General features: G+C 44.5%; 1 protein-coding gene across 1 annotated transcript in view; it reads right to left on the bottom strand.

Moving 5' to 3' along the window:
- WHAMM (WASP homolog associated with actin, golgi membranes and microtubules) overlaps positions 1–20,345 on the bottom strand; it is a 54,560-nt gene that overhangs the window by 8,235 nt on the left and 25,980 nt on the right. Inside the window, exons 5-9 of the mRNA XM_040342587.1 lie at positions 18,541–18,706; positions 10,254–10,432; positions 3,877–3,963; positions 3,686–3,781; positions 3,090–3,558 (exon numbers count right to left, since the gene is read on the bottom strand). Of these exons, the coding sequence (XP_040198521.1) occupies positions 3,090–3,558; positions 3,686–3,781; positions 3,877–3,963; positions 10,254–10,432; positions 18,541–18,706 (997 nt within the window). The remainder of the gene's footprint in view (positions 1–3,089; positions 3,559–3,685; positions 3,782–3,876; positions 3,964–10,253; positions 10,433–18,540; positions 18,707–20,345) is intronic.

Genomic DNA, 20,345 nt, shown 5'->3' with positions numbered 1-20,345 from the left:
CCAGGGTCCAGCTCTCTAAAAAGAAAAGCATTATGGGCTATACCCCAAGGGTTTGGGGTCCGGTTACTGACCACTTTAGCGCTGAGGCTTTTTTGGACAGAACCGGTAGCTCACCTAATCCCAAGGATGCGGAGGCAAGCTAAACCATGACTAACACCTAAGACACTGGCGTAAAAACTGAGGTACTCCTCCTATGGGAGGGGGTTATATAGGGAGGGGCATTTCCTGTTTGAGATTGCCAGTGTCTACACCTGAAGGTACTCCATATAACCCATATAGTAATGAATGCCGCTCTGTGTCCCGTGATGTAACGATAAAGAAATATGTAGAAGAATACGTATCGGCCTAAACTGAGGAAAAAAAATGTTTTTTTTATATATTTCAGGGGGATATTTATTATAGCAAAAAATATTCATTTTTTTTCAAATTTGTCGCTCTATTTTTGTTTATAGCGCAAAAACTAAAAACCGCAGAGGTGATCAAATACCACCAAAAGAAAGCTCCATTTGTGGGGAAAAAAGGACGCCAATTTTGTTTGGGAGCCACGTCGCACGACCGCGCAATTATCAGTTAAAGCGACGCAGTGCCGAATCACAAAAAGTGCTCTGGTCTTTGACCAGCAAAAGGGTCCGGGGGTTAAGTGGTTAACCTTCTGTTGGCTGAAAATGGTCACAGGAGTGAAGAACGAACTGCACTCTTATCACCTACAGGAAAATTATAACAGCTTTGTCTATACGTCTCTTTATAACAATAGACCACTCTCATGGACTCCATTAGTGAGATATCTGTATTCGAGTTCAGTTCTTGGGGCTTCACAGCAGATTTCACATTTTAGAAGGAGTTCCCACTCGCTGTTGTGCAGGAACACCAAAAATGCCCAAATAGTCAGAGACGGCGTTTTGAGATATCACAGGGAGGTAGATGCCTGACTTCACCTACAACTATCTATCTTTCTTTGGGTGGATCCGTCACATGATTAATCCACCCAAAACGTATATTTCAGTATTGTGCAGACATTGGCAGGTTAAATCACATACTAGCTCCTTCTACCTTTTTTTAGGGGCTCTGACAATGAGATTTACACCCATTAAATTTGAGACCCGTCTCCTGAGCCACCATAAGATGTCATTTTCATTTCTAATTCATTATTGAGACTGACAGGAGAGTGAAGCTACATGGCAGGGGAAACAGTAATTACATGGCAAGACTGACTTAAGCTAAAAAAAAAAAAGAAAGAAAGAAAGAGAATGGACTTAAACTGGCTATACACTGATAGAAATTTAGGAGACCGAATTCAGAAGTTATTCTGTCAATAGGGACGTGTTGGAAAATGTTACATCAATCAGCTAGTTCCAGATAATCAATTGCACCTGGCCATCAGTGTATTCGGACTGTGGTGGGGGCCGCTGTCAGAATACAACGTCCTGTCGGTGGGATTCCTCTGTCCTACTTATTTGTGCGGATGGAGGAATCTTTTCTTTTATTCAGCCTGCGGGACTGGCCATACAACAGTGTATGTCCAACTTTACCACTTCAGCTCCGGAAGATTTACTACCTTCATGACCAGGTCATTTTTTGCGATTCAGCACTGCGTTACTTTAGCTGGCAATTGCATGGTCGTGCGACGCTGTACCCAAATAAAATGTATGTTCTTTTTTCCCCACAAATGGAGCTTTCTTTTGGTGGTATTTGATCACCTCTGTGGTTTTTATTTTTTTGCGCTATAAACATTTTGAAAAAAATTTAAAATACTTTTTACTTTCTTCCATTAAACACATCCAATAAAAAAAATAAAAATGTAAAAAAATCAAATTTCTTCATCATTTCTGTATTCCGCTACATATTTTTGGTAAAAAATATTTCACTAAGGGCTTTCAAACTGGAGCGGTGCGCTGCAAGGACGGTAAAAAAAGTCCTGCTAGCAGCATCTTTGGAGCGGTGTGTATACCGCTCCTCCACATTGAAATCAATAGGCACCGCGGCTATACCGCCAGCAAAGTGCCTCTGCAGAGGCGCTTTGAGGTGGTTTTAACCCTTTTTCGGCCGCTAGCGAGGGTAAAAGCGCCTGCTAGCAGCCGAATAGCGCCGCTAAAAATAGTGGCACTTTACCGCCAACGCACCCACCACCCCAGTGTGAAAGGGGCCTTCCTGTTTACACTGTGATTAGCCGTGATTGGACTGATTACAAGGTAAAGAGCCTAGATCAGAGATCTTCAAACTACAGCCCTCCAGCTGTTGAGTGAGTAAGAAACTTATATAGCGCAACACATGCGAACTGAATCGCCTCTGGGTGCTTAGTATCCGTTCCCTACTGTCCTTTTGCCTTCAGAAAAGATGGGTTTTGAGTTTTTTTTCTGAAGGCCAGGTGATTCACCTCCATTCGGAGTCTGGTTGGTCTGTTGCAGAACTACACATCCCATGAGGCATTGTAAAACTCTGACATTCACAGACATGACTAGGCATGATAGGAATTGAAGTTCCTGAATGTAAACATCCCTTGTAATAGGAATAGTGTGTGACAGGTCCTCTTTAAGGAGAGATGCGGGTCAATAAGACCCCACATCTCTCCTCCAGGCTGGAAAGAATGAGATCGTGAAAAAAAATTCACAGATCTCATTCTTACTAGCCGCAATTGCGGTTTGTTTACTTACCGGTACCCGGGCGTGACGTCATCACATCGCGCCCGGGCCTCCGACGATCAATGCTGCACATCCGGCAGGTGGCGAACATCTCTCCGGGCCCCCGATTGGACGGGAGAGCCCGGAGAAGCACTGAATGGCGGCAGGAGTGGGGGGGGTGCAGGCATCATTTAGATATCCCCGCACAAAGTACAGGACGTCATATGACGTCCACCCGGGATAACAGATCCCCTTTTTGGACGTCATATGACGGCATGCGGTTTTAAAGTGGTTAAAATAAAAAACCTTCTGCCTTTACAATTACTTTATAATTAGGTTTATATTCACAACATTTTTTTGCGGCTTTGGAAAAAGTTTAATTTCCAGAAAAAGCTGTGCCCTGTTTACTGCAGATGTAAATGTTTTTAAAATTATAATGTATGTAGATTAAAAATGCATTTTTTTTCTTACCTATACTTTGATTTGCATTTGCTTTTAGGGAGCCGGGTGTATATTTATTTTGTGATTTTTCAACCTCCATCAGTTCCGGCCCGCTAGGATTTAAAGTCTCTTCTGAACGAGGTAGTGGAGCTTGCACTGATAAAAGAGCACTCATTGGTGGAAGAGGAGGAGGAGGTGGAGGAGGTGGTGGTGGAGGTGGTGGTGGTGGTGGTGGTGGAAGCAGGTGAGGAGGCCCTGGTGGAAGAGGAAGTGGAGGTGGTGGTGGAGGACTATGAGGGGGTAGGAAATGATTGCCTGGGTTAGTAGGGTCAGTGCTTGGGGTTCCTTGTCCAACATTTCCTTTCTGCACAAAGATCTGAACAGGGATATCTGCTGGACCTCTTCTGGTGCCCCGGGAGGGATTTAAGCTCTCGGGAGGTTTACTTGGGAGCCGAGGCTGAACTCGCAAGGATTTCAGTATCGCAGGAGATTCTGTCTTCTACAGCAAAAGACACAAAGGAAAATGTTCCATTAACAAAAACAACCCTTGCATCATTTCACATTTATTTCCCTCCGCTGCAAGAACATGACTGCGCACAACTTGAACACAGCAATTTAACACTCACATCTTTAAAGGATTTTAATCTCTGTAGCGCTTTTTGACGTTCCTGATCGACCCACTCCTTTTTCTTCCTCGCCTCTTCTTTTTTCTTGTCTCTTTTCTGTCGTAACACAGAGAGCTGTTAAAGTGTCTCCCACACACAGAAGCCTATGAGTTGGCGTGAAAACAAACTATATTCATAGACGGGGTTCTCACCATCTGCACAGAATGATGCTGCTGGAGCCGTTTCTGGGTTTCCTGGTACTGCTTCAGTTTAACTTCTTGTGTCTCCTTGCACTGATCCTAACATAAAGAGACACATTTACTTTAGAGCAAGACTGATCTTTAAAGTGTTTCTAAACACAGGAGCCTGCAGTCACTATATCTGGTCTCTCACAGTACACAGATCATGGAAATGCAATTATTTTAGTAAATATAAACTGCTAAATACCTTTTTTCATCAACAGTCTTGTGACTTCTATCAGTGTCTGGTTAAAGCTTGTAGGAGGATTTTTCATTCTCCTCCGATTGTCCTATTAGGCTGCAGTATCCCTGACCCTCTGTCTGGACAGTGCTGATTGACCCTATGCTGATCACATGCACCCCCCCGCCAAAAAAAAACGCTCTCTAGTAGGGGTGCAACGGATCAAAAAACTCACGGATCGGATCGATCCTCGGATCAGGAGTCACGGATCGGATCATTTTCGGATCAGCAAAAAAAAAAAAAAAAAAACCACAAATCTTGTTACACCCACCAGAGTTTTAGATTTCACAGTTATTCTTAACACAAAACGGAGCTTATACGCTTAAATAGAGTGTTTGGAAATCCGACGGACTGTTTATTGCTAATGTGACAGAACACCTCTGATTTTCACATTAAATTTAACATTTAAACAGTCCGTCGGATTTACAAATACTTTATTTAAGCGTATAAGCTCCGTTTTGTGTTAAGAATAACTGTGAAATCTAAAACTCTGGTGGGTGTAATAAAAGAAGTCCACTTGCCCCCTAATCACTATCATTACTGTGATTAGTACAGAGCACACAGGAAAAAAAGCAGGGGGCATATCCATCCTCAAACGCACAGGGAGGGGGGGGGTTTCTTGTATAGAAAAGAGGGGGGGGGGGGGTTGTGGAATATCCTCGTACAGATGACACATTGATCTCCTCTACAGGGATGCTCCCAGATGTCAGTGTTGATGGACACACAGCTCCCGGTGATCTGCCTCCCCCCCCCTGTCACTCTGAGCTCCTTGGTTGGCGGGTGATCGCAGTGTCCTCTCTCTCAGGCTTATTCTCAGTAGAGAGACACTCGCAGCACACTGGGGAAGGTCACTATTGCCCATAGCAGATTGCTCACAGCTCTGTAACTATATACACCGCCCGCCTCAAGGATCCTCTCAGCCCCACCTTTCCTGTAGCTGCTGGTGGATGATCCTGCGCTGTCTGCTTTAGTCTGCTCCATTTGCGCGCTGAGGCGTGTCACGCTGGGCTCTGACAAGCACACGGGGGTGGAGCAAGATGGCCGCCGCTCCGGAGCTAGGCCGAAGCCGGGGACTTTCCTACGGCCGAGGCTCCGGAGCGCTCCGCGGATCGCGGGGTGTGCCGATCCAAACGGGGTACCCCTACTCTCTAGCAATACACACCAAACTGAGCATGTTCAGCTTTGTCCCCTAGCCCCTGTTCTATCAAGAGATGGATTGGGGACAGTAAAAGAAGGGGAGGATCAGAGAAGGCAGAATTACACAATGCAGAGGATAAACCCCTTAAGCCTTGTACACATGATGTGTACTGTTCATCCCTTAATCACACAATCCAAAAAATACAACGAAAAATACCGCTTTCAAATCGATCGTACGATAATCGGATTGTTAGTACAGAGCTTTTGAGAGCCAATCACGATCGTTCATCCAATAATATCCAGACAAACACAAAAATGTTTCTCGTATCGTATGCATTTAATCAGTACAGCCGTCATCCAAAAATACAATAGAAATACTCTACAATACAGGACATCACTTTCTCAGTGAGGAAGAAAAATTACTTATTTCCAAAATTTAATAACAGACACAAAGAAAAAAGCGGGAAAAAAAAAAAACCCAGTGGTGATTAACCACTTCCATACAGGGCACTTAAAGTGGTGGTACCCCCCCCCCCCCCCTTCACCTACAGGTAAGCCTAGATCAAGGCTTATCTGTAGATGCAAGAAATATCTCTTTAACCGACACCGTTAAGGAGATATTTGCAGTAAGGAATGCACCGATGTCTTTGGCGCATGCGCGCCGTAGACAATGGTGCAGGCGCACTGAGCGTGCCGTTTTTTGTGAATGGCATAACAGGGTTAATGCCGTATCCCCGCGCTGTGCATACCAGCTCATTATGCCTTTTTTCTTGCAGGTTTAAAAAAAAAAAAAAAATTGTGAGGGTTTACTTCCTCTTTAAACATGTTCCTGCACAGGCCAATTTTCAGCTTTCAGCGTTGTTGCTGCTTAAATGACAATTACTCGGTCATGCTACACTGTACCCAAACAAAAAGGTTATCATTTTGTTCCCACAAATAGAGATTTCTTTTGGTGGTATTTGATCACCTCTGCGGTTTTTATTTTTTGCTAAACAAATAAAAAAAAGACCGAAAATTTTGTAAATTTTTTAAAAAGTTTTTCTTTTGTTTCAGTTATAAAATTCTGTAAATAAGTATGTTTTCTCCTTCACTGATAAGGCGGCACTGACGGGCACCGATAAGGCGTCACCAATGAGGTGGCACTGATATGCAGCACTGATGGGCACTCATGGGTGGCAATGATGGACACAGATTTGCGGCACTGGTAGATGGAACTGGTAGGCATCCCTGGTGGCACTGGCAGTGGTAGGCATTGTGGATGGGCACTGATTGGCAGCTGCCCAGGCACAGGCTGGCATTCCCTGGTGGTCTGGGGGGGGGCATACCTGGTGGTCCAGGGCGGCTTCCCCGGTGGTCCTGGGCAGGATCCGAGGGGGGGCTGCGCTGATAAACTATCAGCACAGACCCCCCCTGTCAGGAGAGCAGTCGGTCGGCTCTCCTCTACTCGAGTCTGTCAGACGCGAGTGAGGAAAAGCCGATCAACGGCTCTTCCTGGTTACATCGTGATCAGCCGTGACTGGACACGGCTGATCACGCGGTAAAGAGTCTCCGTCAGACTGACACACCGCAACACCGATTGCTGAGATGCGCACCCCCTGGGGCACGCATCGGCTTGATATCCTGCCGAAGTCATATGACGTCCAGTCAGGATATCGCAACCACTTTGCCGCCATCATTTTGCTATATGACCACAAAAGAAAGCTCTGTCTAAGAAAAAAAAAAAAAAAAAGTGATAAAAATGTAATTTGGGTACAGTGTTGCATGACCGTGCAATTGTCAAATTGTGACAGTGCTGAAAACTGAAAATTTGCCGGGGCAGGAAGGAGGTGACAGCACCCAGTAGGCAAGTGGTTAAAGATGGGCAAGCCCATGTTCCGGCGGGCTCAGGCCCCCTCAATGACCTTATCCATCAAATGATTCAGATCTGGGATCGCATGCTGTCCAGAAGGGGCTTATCGAACCACATGGGGGTCTATGATTCCTTCTTTGGGACCCCGACCTTTCCACCAGCTATGCCGTAACAAGATTGCGAAAAGAAAATCATAGGAGACTTGCCCAAGTCCTTCGAACAGACCCCACTTTAAGGACAGATACCCCCTGCCGGTCCGACCTCCCGACACCCCCCACAGTGGCTTCAGAGACAACAGACTACTTCCTACATCCGGACTTTCCCATCTATTCTACTCGTGGCATCTCAACTTTACTCCCTCTTGCTCAATATCTCCTTCCCTGACCTCCCACTATTTACGGTGGCCTGAGAGGCAGAACTACATCACTCTATCTCCCCTATTGACTGGCAAAAATGTTTTATCCTGATGCACAAACTATCCCTAGCCACTGAGACCCAGGAAAAGGGATTTAAAATGGTAATGAGATTGTACAGATGCCCATCGACTATAAACCATTTCAACTCGGCAGTACCAGATACCTGTTGGCGGTGTCTTAGCTCCTGGGGAACCATTCTCCACATCTGGTGGGAATGCCCTCCTGTGTGGGGGTACTGGCAACAGATCTTTAAGCTATACTGCAAACTGATGGCAACTTCTATTTACCATTCACCCGAGGTGGCTCTCTTATCTACTGTATACTCAAATCCATCAAAAAAGACTTACTACGACACTTTCTGACGGCAGCCAGAGTAGTGATCTCCCATCATTGGAGATCGACAACCATACCTTCCCTGGGGGATTGGGCTACTGAAGTGGACTGCATAAGTGACCTTGAACGTCTGTTGGCAGAGGAATATGGTAAAGACGAACACTTTTCTCTCATCTGGACTTCGTGGTCCGTGTTCCGATACTCCTCTGAGTTTATCTCCTGGGCTGAGAGTGGTCTAGATGATGTCGCCCTGGGACTATGATGGAGTGATTCTTGTCTATATTTTCTCTATATTTATATAAATCTTTAGGAATACATCAAGCCAATGTACCATGGCTTCAACTTATCTATTGTTACGGATTTGATGTGTGACCCCTATGACATATTTTTTTATAAAGACAGGTTTTTTTATATAACTTTTTCTATACAGGGCACATATGATCTCCTTAACTGAAATGAGGATGAAGGTTACTTTAACTTGTAACGTTTACAGGGATTGCCATCACAGAAAGTCTCCTGATGGGCCTTATAAACATGTTTCCAATCCATTTATATGTAACCTAGACATGTTTTTGTTCCGACACACACACGATATCCATTGTTGGTGTACCTTACCACTGTTTGTAATGTCTTAGAAAATTTCTGTCTCTTTTGCTTCTATATTTGAATAAAATAAGATTGAATTATAGATGGGCAAGCATTTAAAAAAAAAAAAAAAAAAAAAACAGTTCACTGCTATGACCTTAAGCTGCCTTTTCTACCCTGGTACTCAATATATTGACATACACTCCGATTAGTATAAGGGGGCTGAAGACAAAGAACTGGGAAAGAATGCCACTCCACCCAGTGCAGAGACTTAAGCTGGCCATAGACAGTTTAATTCGAACTATGTATGGGCAGGCTGAATACACCCAAGTTGATCAATCAGCTTGGGTACAACCAACCAGTGGGATTTTACATGCGATTATTGCTAGTGGTGGTTATAGCCGCTAGCTGTAATCACTGATATCTCCCTCCGCCCACCAAAACATGATTATGCATTTTTCCTCCTCCTACCAAATAAACCAGGCATCAAAAGGCATTGAAAATAAATGAAAAAACGTTCCCCAAAAAACGGCTTATTATCTTAAAAATATTAATTTTATATCAACAAGACTACATTTCTCATGCAAACTGGTTGGAGATTAGTTATAAATTGGTAAATTATAAACACATTTTTATTTTGGTGGCCTATGTCACTGCATGACACCAAGTATGGACTTTTTACCCCGTCTGCTGTGGCATGCTTTTTGTGTGTTTTTTTATTTTAAAATAAAAGCAATTTATTTTTGGAGTGCGGCTGTCCAGAACGTTTTCCCTTCATTTTGCAAGTATGGGCTGAGGCTTGCAGATAGCAAAACAAAAAGGAGACAAAGTAGGGTTGTAACATTACAAAAACCAATATAGCTTAAGTAACAAAAAGAAAAAAATTAATAACTGAAGTTCTGTGTCAAAACAAACCTAAGGCCCCTTTCACACTGGCTGGCCGATCAGGTCCACTTGTCAGTTTTTCAGGCAGACCTGATTGGACCATCCATTCACCCCTATGGCGCAGTGGATGTCAGCGGCGAAATGTCCGCCCACACCCGTTGCTATCCAAACCTGTCTGAGCCCTGGTTCACACTGGGTACGATTTGGAACGATTTGAGATGCGATTTGACATGTCAAATCGCATCTCAAATCGGCGGCATTTGCCGGCAATTGTCGGCAATGGCACTGTCCTAATCAGTGCGACGCCGCATCTGCGATTTCAAAAAGTAGTTCCTGTACTACTTTTTGCGATTTCGGGCCGCGATTTACATTAAATTGCGGCCGAAATCGCGGCGAAATCGCGCATTTTACCGCGATTTTGAATTCGCAGCAGTGTGAACCTAGGCTCAAAGACGGATGGAAACCCTATTTTCAGGTGGTCCGTTTTCATCCGATCTCCCCTTAGAGGAGAGCGAGACTCTGACAGGTCCGTCCCAGCACAGTGAGCGGAGACGGACCTGTCATCCGCATGCTCAGCGGGAATCAAGGGATTGATCCCCCTCTAAACAAAGCGGACTCCGCCGCGTGGACGTCCGTGTGAAAGAGCCCTTAGGCCCTTGTGACGCAAAACAACGCATGTGTCATAAGAAGCAATGTCAATCAATAAAGCTGCTTAGATCTCTGCGGTGCGGTACGGTTTGCTGTGCTTTCCAAAAGAATAATTAAAATGCATGGATGCATGTCAATGCGTTGCAACACATTGGTAAATGCACTAGAAAGCGGACAAGAGCCGACAGATAGGTGTGAACGTCGCTGAGCACAACAAATACTGTTGCTGGAATATATCTCAGTCAGTACCACCTACCTTCTTGTTCCGCAGCAATGCTCGTCTTGCACAGATCTTCCCTCGTTTAGACTCCAGCTGCTGCACCTTTCCTTTGAGCATCTGAAATGTGGAGCTGCTACTGTGATGGGACTGCGCATGGGCCTGAAGCTCTTGGGGATCTTCACATGTGTCATAGTAGACAACCTCATCTTCTTTCTCTACAATCACAGAAAACATGTCAGTATAATAGGATCTTTTACCATGACAGGCAGAACCCTACAATACACTTTTGGGTTGATGTACTTAATGAGTAGAGTGTGTAGAACAGTGGTTCTCAACCTTCTAGTGCCCGTGACCCCTTGATAAAATTTCCCAAGTTGTGAGGACCCCTAACGGTAAAATTATTTTGAATCCTGGGTTGTCATTACTCAAGGCAAGACAAGTAATTTGTGTCCCTAACCCATAGACATTTAGCGCTCCCAGAGTCCCCTCCACTCGTACAGTATTAAATCCCATTATGCTACATTTTAGGATATACCAATGTTTCCCTTAGTTCTCCTTTCTTTCCCTTTTATCTCTCTATCCTAATTTTTATTTTATTTTCCCATTACTCTCTCTAGCCATCGTTCTTGTTGTTTAGTGGCAACTATAATCACAGGTAGTGTTACTCACTGTGTCCACGAGCTTGTGGTGTTTCGCAGCAGTGACACCTATGTCGAAATCAGGAGATGGGGTCTCCTCCAGCCTCTCCCACTTCATTCTTTACCAGTCAGCTGACCTCTAGTCTTTGCTACCCAGCCATGCCGTGAACTGAGTGGGTGGCTGTGAAGAGGCTGAGTTGGCGGCCGCAGGCTCCAGGGACAGCCCTGCTGGGCGGCTGCAAAAAGGCTAGGAGAGCGCTGCGGGCTTCAGGGACAGTCCAGGATTTGGTGACCCCTGGCAAATCGGCATTTGACCCCCGAGGGGGTCCCGACCCCCAGGTTGAGAACCACTGGTGTAGAGACTTATTGTAAATCTTCACTGATCTTAGCAAGCATTGTGAAACTATATTTTCTTCAATCAGCCAATCATGTGCAAGCCAATTTTTTTTTTTAGGTATTCAAAGTGAACACAACACCATCTTACTTATTAAGCTCAGGAAATGTTCACTTTGCAAATTGAACAGTCAACCCCGCTGACTTACACTCCCGTTTCTGCAGACTGCTGCAGGCATTTTCTTAGAAAAACAAAGACTACCTTCTATCAAAATGTAAAAAAATAAGGATTCGATAAAGAGACACTAATAAGGTCAAACATTAAAAATTATTACTAAACTAATAAAAGCACTATTAAGATCTTATAAAAATATCACAAAAAGTCTTTTACGCTACAAACTACCCAATTAAGTGCTCTAGAAATGATCCCATCAACTTAAATAGACCACCATAGCCGCTGGCGGACACTTGTAATGTGTTCCCATATCAAAGATTGAATATACACAAAATGTAATTGCAGTGCTGCTAATCAAAACAAAAGAAAATGATATAAATAAATAAATTATATATAGTGTTGAAATACATTCTGCAAAGTCGTCCCAACATTTGTGTTACAATATCAACACAATAGATAAATATGTCCAAACAAACAGTGCAGGGTAATGCGAGGATTTCTCCCTGGTGTGGAGAAAGCCTCTTGAGGGGAGGAGGGGGCGAGCAGGCAAGTCAGGACACTCTCTACTTTGCAGATAGAGAAAGGAGCTGTGTGTTCGTGGGCGTCCTGACACTCCTGCTCGCCCCCTCCCCCCTCAAAAGGCTTTCTCCACACCAGGGAGAAAGCCTTGCATTACTATGTGGAGTTACAGACAGAAGAACAGAAAGTGAGGATTTATCAGAAGAAATAAGGACATTTAAAAGCAAAATCGAAAAATTAGGTAAGTGAAGGAGGACTGCACTAAGGTAAAGGAAGCCATTTAGGATTTTTTTTTTTTACCTTTGCAACTCCTTTAAAAGGGGTTGTAATGGAATTTTTTTTCCCTAAATAGAAGATGAAATAATAATTTGATTTGGTGTTTTCTGCAAACTCCTATAGATTTGTATGTACTCCCTGGCCTAATACATATATACTGTATTAATTGGCATACTTTAAAGCGGGGGTTCACCCTTAGAGGGCACTTTTCCCCCTTAGATTCCTGCTCGTTATTACTAGGGGAATCGGCTATTTATTTTAAAATATGTGCAGTACTTACCCGTTTACGAGACGCATCCTCTCCGTCGCTTCCGGGTATGGGCTTCGGGAATGGGCGTTCCTTCTTGATTGACAGGTTTCCGAGAGGCTTCCGACGGTCGCATCCATCGCGTCACGATTTTCCGAAAGAAGCCGAACGTCGGTGCGCAGGCGCAGTATAGAGCCGCACCGACGTTCGGCTTCTTTCGGCTACGAGTGACGCGATGGATGCGACCGTCGGAAGCCTCTCGGAAGAATGTCAATCAAGAAGGAACGCCCGCTCCCGAAGACCCATACCCGGAAGCGACGGAAGAAGATGCAGCTCGAAAACGGGTAAGTACTGCACATATTTTAATATAAATAGCCGATTCCCCTAGACCGAACGAGCAGGAAGCTAAGGGGAGATTTATTTTTTTTTTTTAAATGGGTGAACTCCCGCTTTAAAAGAGAAGTACGGGAATCAGTTTTTTGTAGAATTATACTTACCTAGGTGGATGCAGCATCGCTCCCCCCGCTTAAACACTGAGAACCAAGCGATCAATCACTTGGTCCTCACAGCTCCGTGATCAGAGAGTTGGTGACTGTCAGTCACCACTGTCTGCTCTGCCCCCTCACTGGATCACTAGGCTGTGGAGGGGGTGGGAGAGTACGGCTCAGCCTCTCAGCTTCTCATTGAGAGGCTGAGTCAGGTGCCTGTCCAGGCATATGGGCATATCCCGACCATATGGTTGTGATCTTTCTTGAGCCTGGACCGGCTCTGTGACATCAGCCGACAGCAGACGTCAGCCTGCTGTCTGCTGAAAACGGGTCACAGGACTGCATAATGAATTGCACTCCTGTGATCCCCAGGAGAAGTACAGCCAAATAAGATTTTGACAGACTCGCTAAATGCATTTAACTGATCTTGCTACAGCCTCTAAAGCATTGATCCAAAATATCATACCGATAACTTTGCGACCCGCAGTCGGACCATATACAAACACAATAGCAGCTACTAGTAAGCTTCCACAAGGGAAGAGTTAATAGATCCATGTGTCATGGCTTCCCAAAATTTGGTGCCACGGTTTCCATGTGGGGGCCGAATTCACGCTCCTACCTAATGACATAGGAGGGTGGGAAATGATAATCAGGTTCCAAAATGGCATAGGATATGAGAGACACCAGTCCTTTAGTGGTTGCATCTAAACACTGGTGTTCAAAAGTCTGTCATAGAAAGGGGTGATGACTTATGTTTAACAGCACTTTGTATTGTATTGTATTTTTAAGCAGTAAAGAACAAATCTGTTCTAAAGAAGGCTTAAGGAGAAATTTGAAGGGAAGGGACTGACTGGGCCCCAAGTCCTGATCCATTAAAATACCTGCTTTCACCTATATGGTCCTTAGAAACCGAATGGAAAAACAGTATGGGCCAGATTCAGAGAAGAAGTACGCCGGAGTATCTGCTGATACTCCGGCGTACTTTCAAATTTGCCGCGTCGTATCTTTATTTGGAATTCTCAAACAAAGATACAACGGCATTTGGCTAAGATCCGACAGGCTTTGTACGCCTTCGGATCTTAGGATGCAATACTTTGGCGCCCGCTGGGTGGAGTTTGCGTCGTTTTCCGCGTCGGGTATGCCAATTAGCTGTTTACGGCGATCCACGAAGGTACGCGCGTTCGTCGCATTCTCTTACGTCGTCGCTAGTCGGCTTTTCCCGTCGCAAAGTTACGGCTGCTATTTAGGTGGTGTAAAAATAGACAGCCCATGTTAAAGTATGGCCGTCGTTCCCGCGTCCAATTTCAATTTTTTTTTTTTTTGCGCAAGTCGCCCGGGAGTACGAAAGGACGTAACGCACGTCGCCGTTCAAAACATTACGTCGGGGCGATGTCATTTCGCGCAAAGCACGGCAGTAAATTTCAAAACGGAGCATGCACAGTACGTTCGGCGCGGGAACGCGCCTAATTTAAATGGTACACGCCCCATTTGAATTAGGCAGGCTTGCGCCGGATGGCTTTACGCTACGCCGCCGCAAGTTTACAGGCAAGTGCTTTGTGAATCAAGCACTTACGCTGAAAACTTGCGGCGGTGTAACGTAAATGGGATACGTTACGCTGCCAGATTTCTACATGAATCTGGCCCTGTGTGTCAGAGTAGCCAGAAGGTTATAAGGGGAAATTAGGTACCCAAGGATTGAATGCATTACAGACATGTAGGTCGTAGGGGGTCCACAGAATGTTGTCTATAGCTATAAGAGCCGTTTCATATACTTCCAAGCTAATCTATAGGACTGCCACGCTGCCTATAAGCCTGGGTTGAAATAACACCTTCCTGGACACCCTCGGCCTCTGACTGCTCCCAAAAGGGATACAAATGTTTAGGGAGAAATGCCGCCCAGGCGTGAGATCTTATTTTTTTCCATGATTCCATATCTGCCCATTTGCCTTAAAAGAAAAAAACAATTGACTGCAAAAAAGAGTCAAGAAAGAGTGACTGCACATGAAGATTTTTATCGTAATGCATCGAATAAATGCATTAAAGTAAAAAAATATTCTGCCTTTAGAATCACTTTAAACAAAAAAGGCCAACATCCTAACATTTAGGGGTATTATTTGTCCTTGATTTTCTATCCATATCAAAACAGATAAACCTGCTTCTATGTATTACTGATTTGCTGGCTGCAATGTTCCGATATGCACTAAAAGTGCAAGAAATCTCCCCGCTTGCCCTCTGTCCCGATACATGTTCGTTGTCTGATCTCATAGCGGCATGTAAATATTATTGGCGTTGATTTACTAAAGGAAAATAGACTGTGCACTTTGCAAATGCAGTGGCCCTCATTTTCTCCTTTTTTTTTTTTTTTTTTATTATTATTATTATTTTTCTTGCACCTGATTGGGTATGTTTTTAAAAAAAATTAAGCTTTTTACCACATTTACTCATCTCTGGGGAAATGAGTGCAACTGCACTGTCAATTTGCCTTTAGTAAATCAACCCTGTTTTTTTTTTTTTATAAAAAGACACCAGAAACTGCATGTATAAAGCAAGCAAAATCAACACTAGAAATTGCGCTGGCAAAATAAAGCTGCTGGCAAAATACAGACAAAACTGTGTAAACAATGGAATATAAATAGATTGCTGCACTACCTGTATTATTGTGAACAGTTATATTAAAAAATTAAATAAACCAAACTGATAATAGTGAAGTCCATAAAATCAAGCAAAATATGAATTAAGTGGCAAAGTGGCCTATGCCCCCAATGATGCCAGTTATAATGAAATTAGTAGAACGGAGCCAACGCACGACGTTGCTGGTCTTGTTTGTAATGGTAAAGGCTCGGACTGTTTTTAAAGTGGAGTTCTACCCTAAAGTGGAACTTCTGCTCATCAGATTCCTCCCCCCTCCGATGCCACAATTGGCACCTTTTGAGGGGGAGGGGGGACAGGATACCTGTCTTTGACTGGTATGCTCTCTCACTTCTGGGAGCCTCAGCCACCAATATTGACGTCACGGCTGAGGCCCCCTCCTCCCTCCCCAGGAGAGAGGAGCGGGCCTCGTGCATGTACAGTAGGTTTCCCAACGTGAAGCCAAATTGCTACACCGCTGGGTACCCTCAGCCGCAATGGCAGCACCCAGCAGCTGATGGAAACATCAGCTGCGGGTGCCGACATTGCTGGCCTCCAGGACAGGTAAGTGTCCTATTAAAAGCCAGCAGCTGCAGTATGTGTAGCTGCTGGCTTTTAATATATTTTTTGGGGGCGGAACACCACTTTAACATTGCCTGAGAATGTATCTAATATTAAGTGCTTACTAATTTTGAAAGTGTGAGTAGTTCTAGTTATCTTTTTAAATTAGAATACAATTTTATGCGGTTTTACACTGTGGGTTTCCCATCTTAATTTCATGGTAAATCCTGTAGAGTATTTGGATATATATGCTGGAAAACTGGAGATATTGTAAGACTCTAATCAAGGGGTGTCTGTCAAGGTCTGGATGATGAGATGCCAATCACAGGCTGATTTGACTCTAATAGGGTCCACTTGTTCCGGTAAGAGTCCAATTTTAATGGTGGTGACGGTTCACCAGGGTGGAGACGAGTTCTGGTTCAGTTCTTCATTTTCTGGCAGCACAGCGATGATTCTACAAAATAACTTGTATACATTTGTGTTTTTATATTTGCCACTGGATTCATATTTTGTTTTTATAGCTGTAGGGCTCACCCCTGAAGGAGCCGCTGGTTATAGATTGGGATGGCGTGTTACCTCTTTGAGCGTCTAGGGGTAGATAGAGAAGAGCAACAATGATGGAATGTCCAAACAGCAGGTGTCTTTCTTGTGATTTTATTCTTGCCCAACACGGCAAACAGTAAACTTTAGGTGGATAGATAAAAGATGGATGAGGAGAAGAATTGCAGATTCCGGCCTAACAGCAACGGAAACAATCCTGCTTCCAACGATACTTTAATTTTGTCGCCACTCCAGCCGGAGTGGGTATAGTGTACCTGGAAAGGCCTCTCACACCGACCTGGCAGCCATGGTATCACTCGGAACCTTGAGAAGAAACAAGTCTCTGCCACAGACTTGGTAGAAATGAAATTCAGAGTTGAACCTCTGCAACAGGCCCTTCTCTAGAACGTAGATAGTGAAGTGAATCTTGCTTAGTAATATTGATGCCTGAATCTCCCTCAGGTAGTTTTCTTGTTTTAGGTCACCGACTGACAGGTTGCTGACATCCAACCTCTCAGTGTCCGGTCACCCTGATCCCCGATGAATTGTCGAGGCCCTGTTTGATTGCCTGCCTCTCTTGGCTCTCCTCAAGCTGACTCCTCACTGAACAGCTATCTCGCTTGGGATCTTTCCTCAGAACTTGGGGACCCAGTCGATCACTGGGGCCCCTCCATAGCTTCAGTTGCCCTGGGCCAACATGGTCCCGGAACCAAGAACATCACGTAGCACGTGCGCCCCGGCCTGGTAGGCCATATCGCCGGGGCCCGTGATGTGTGGTCACCCTGAAGGTGGGCGCCACACCCGGAACAAGACAGACCCCCCAATGGCGTCTGCGCCAGAAGTAGCACGTGCGCCCCGGCCTGGTAGGCCATATCGCCGGGGCCCGTGATGTGTGGTCACCCTGAAGGTGGGCGCCACACCCGGAACAAGACAGACCCCCCAATGGCGTCTGCGCCAGAAGTACTCTCAGCATGCCCTGCGAGGGAAAACCCCTTCTGATTGGCTGCTGGCAAGAGGCACCCTAGCCTGAACTCCACTGCTGCCACCTATCGTCCTGGGGGGCGGAACAACACCCCAGGAACACAGAATGAACCGACACTACAGCTCAGCTGAAACAGAGACCCAATTTGTACAAATTGCTTGGATGAGAGCCAACTAACTCTCTCATCCCCCTCTAAATTTAGAATAGCACCTGGACTGAAAGTACACAGGCGCTACACAGCCTTCATTATTACCAGTTGTTTTTTTTATATTTATTTTTTATATTAAGTGTTCACAATAATACAGGTAAACCATTTATATTCCAACGTATAACGGAAGACCTATAAAGGGGTTGTAAAGGTAAAAAATCCCTAAATATCTTCCTTTACCTTAGTGCAGTCCTCCTTCACTTATCTCATCCTTTCATTTTGCTTTTAAATGTCCTTATTTCTTCTGAGAAATCCTCACTTCCTGTTCTTCTGTCTGTAACTACACACAGTAATGCTACACTTTCTCCCTGGTGTGGAGAAGGCCTCTTGAGGGGGGAGGGGGCAAGCAGAAGTGTCAGGACGCCCACTAACACACAGTTCCTTTCTCTATCTGCAAAGTAGATAGTGTCCTGACACTCCTGCTCGCCCCCTCCCCCCTCAAGAGGCTTTCTCCACACCAGGGAGAAAGCCTTGCATTACTGTGTGTAGTTACAGACAGAAGAACAGGAAGTGAGGATTTCTCAGAAGAAATAAGGACATTTAAAAGCAAAATCGAAGGATGAAGTAAGTGAAGGAGGACTGCACTAAGGTAAAGGAAGCTATTTAGGGGAAAAAATGTTTACCTTAACAACCCCTTTAAACTCAACAACATATCCGTTACTAGCAAACAAATTAGTGTTAGCAAGTTTGATCCAGAATACATCATATGAGTAGATAATGGCGATTACCCTTTATCTGCCTCCGCAGTGAGGCGAGTTCTGCTGTAAGCAACATTTCTTCATACTTCAAGATCTCAAACTGAACATCGTATAGTTCTAGTTGTGTCTCATAGTACTGCAATTCCAGCTCATCCACCAGTGTCATGGCCCCAAGGCCCTCGCTCAGGTTCTCCATCTGTCAGTCCAAGCCAGTTTGTACAATCAATGGAAAACTCAACAAATAATGGAATACATATAAAACAACATAGAAAATATATTCTGACATAGTAATATCACTAGTATAGGAAAAAAGTGTAGCAATGCCAAGGAAGCACAGCTCCAATGATAAAACTGAATACAGATGATAGGAATGGAACATGCGGTCATTTGGTCTTATTTAGTAAAGAGACATCAAGTGCTCATTTTTAGATTTAGAACCATTTAGAATTTACATTGCTGAAGCCAAAACAAGATGATTGGGATGAGCTCAGATATTTGTCTAAGAGTATTGATCAGGAGCTGATTGGCAGACCTTTTTCGGTCACGCCCCTTCGACAAAAACTGGCCAAACGTCCAGCTTCTGTCAGACAGACTCCAGTACACACAGGCCGGATGTTAGCCGGTTTCTATTGAACCAGCTGATTCCACCCATATATACTAGGCTTTACACATTCACATAGGTCTACGTAAAAGCGGCTTTGCAAAGTAGGAAAATGCAGCAGAACATTTCAGAAAATCCATGTAGAATTGTTAAAGTGGTAGTAAACTCATTTATTGATCTTCCACCTACAGGTAAGCCTATATTAACCACTTAAGCCCCGGACCAATATGCTGCCTAAAGACCCAAGGGGTTTTTACAGTTCGGGACTGCGTTGCTTTAACAGACAATTGCGCGGTCGTGCGACGTCCCTCCCAAACAAAATTGGCGTCCTTTTTTCCCGACAAATAGAGCTTTCTTTTGGTGGTATTTGATCACCTCTGCGGTTTTTATTTTTTGCGCTATAAACAAAAATAGGGCGACAATTTTGAAAAAAATGCAATATTTTTTACTTTTTGCTATAATAAATATCCCCCAAAAACATATATAACATTTTTTTTTCCTCAGTTTAGGCCGATACGTATTCTTCTACCTATTTTTGGTAAAAAAAAAAAAAAAATCGCAATAATCGTTTATCGGTTGTTTTTTTGCGCAAAATTTATAGCGTTTACAAAATAGGGGATAGTTTTATTGCATTTTTATTTTTTTTATTTTTTTTACTACTAATGGCGGCGATCAGCGATTTTTTTCGTGACTGCGACATTATGGCGGACACTTCGGACACTTTTTACACATTTTTGGGACCATTGTCATTTTCACAGCAAAAAATGCATTTAAATTGCATTCTTTATTGTGAAAATGACAGTTGCAGTTTGGGAGTTAACCACAGGGGGCGCTGTAACATTTAGGGTTCACTTTGTGTGTGTTTACAACTGTAGGGGGGTGTGGCTGTAGGACTGACGTCATCGATCGAGTCTCCCTTATATAAGGGATCACTCGATCGATACGCCGCCACAGTGAAGCACGGGGAAGCCGTGTTTACATACGGCTCTCCCCGTTCTTCAGCTCCGGGGAGCGATCGCGACGGAGCGGCTATAAACAAATAGCTGCGCCGTCGTCCCGGATCGCTCCCCGAGGCTTACCGACCTCCGCATGTACCCGGGGGGGGGGGGTCCCGATTGGACCCCCGGCCCACGTCAAGCAGAGGACGTACAGGTACGTGCATGTGCCTGTCCGTGCCATTCTGCTGACGTATATTTACATGAGGCGGTCCTTAAGTGGTTAAAGCAGCGTTCCA

Source organism: Rana temporaria, chromosome 3 (genome assembly GCF_905171775.1).
Source record: "Rana temporaria chromosome 3, aRanTem1.1, whole genome shotgun sequence".
Taxonomy (NCBI): domain Eukaryota; kingdom Metazoa; phylum Chordata; class Amphibia; order Anura; family Ranidae; genus Rana; species Rana temporaria.
The sequence above is the reverse complement of the archived record's forward strand: the minus strand, read 5'-3'. Positions and strand labels throughout refer to the sequence as shown.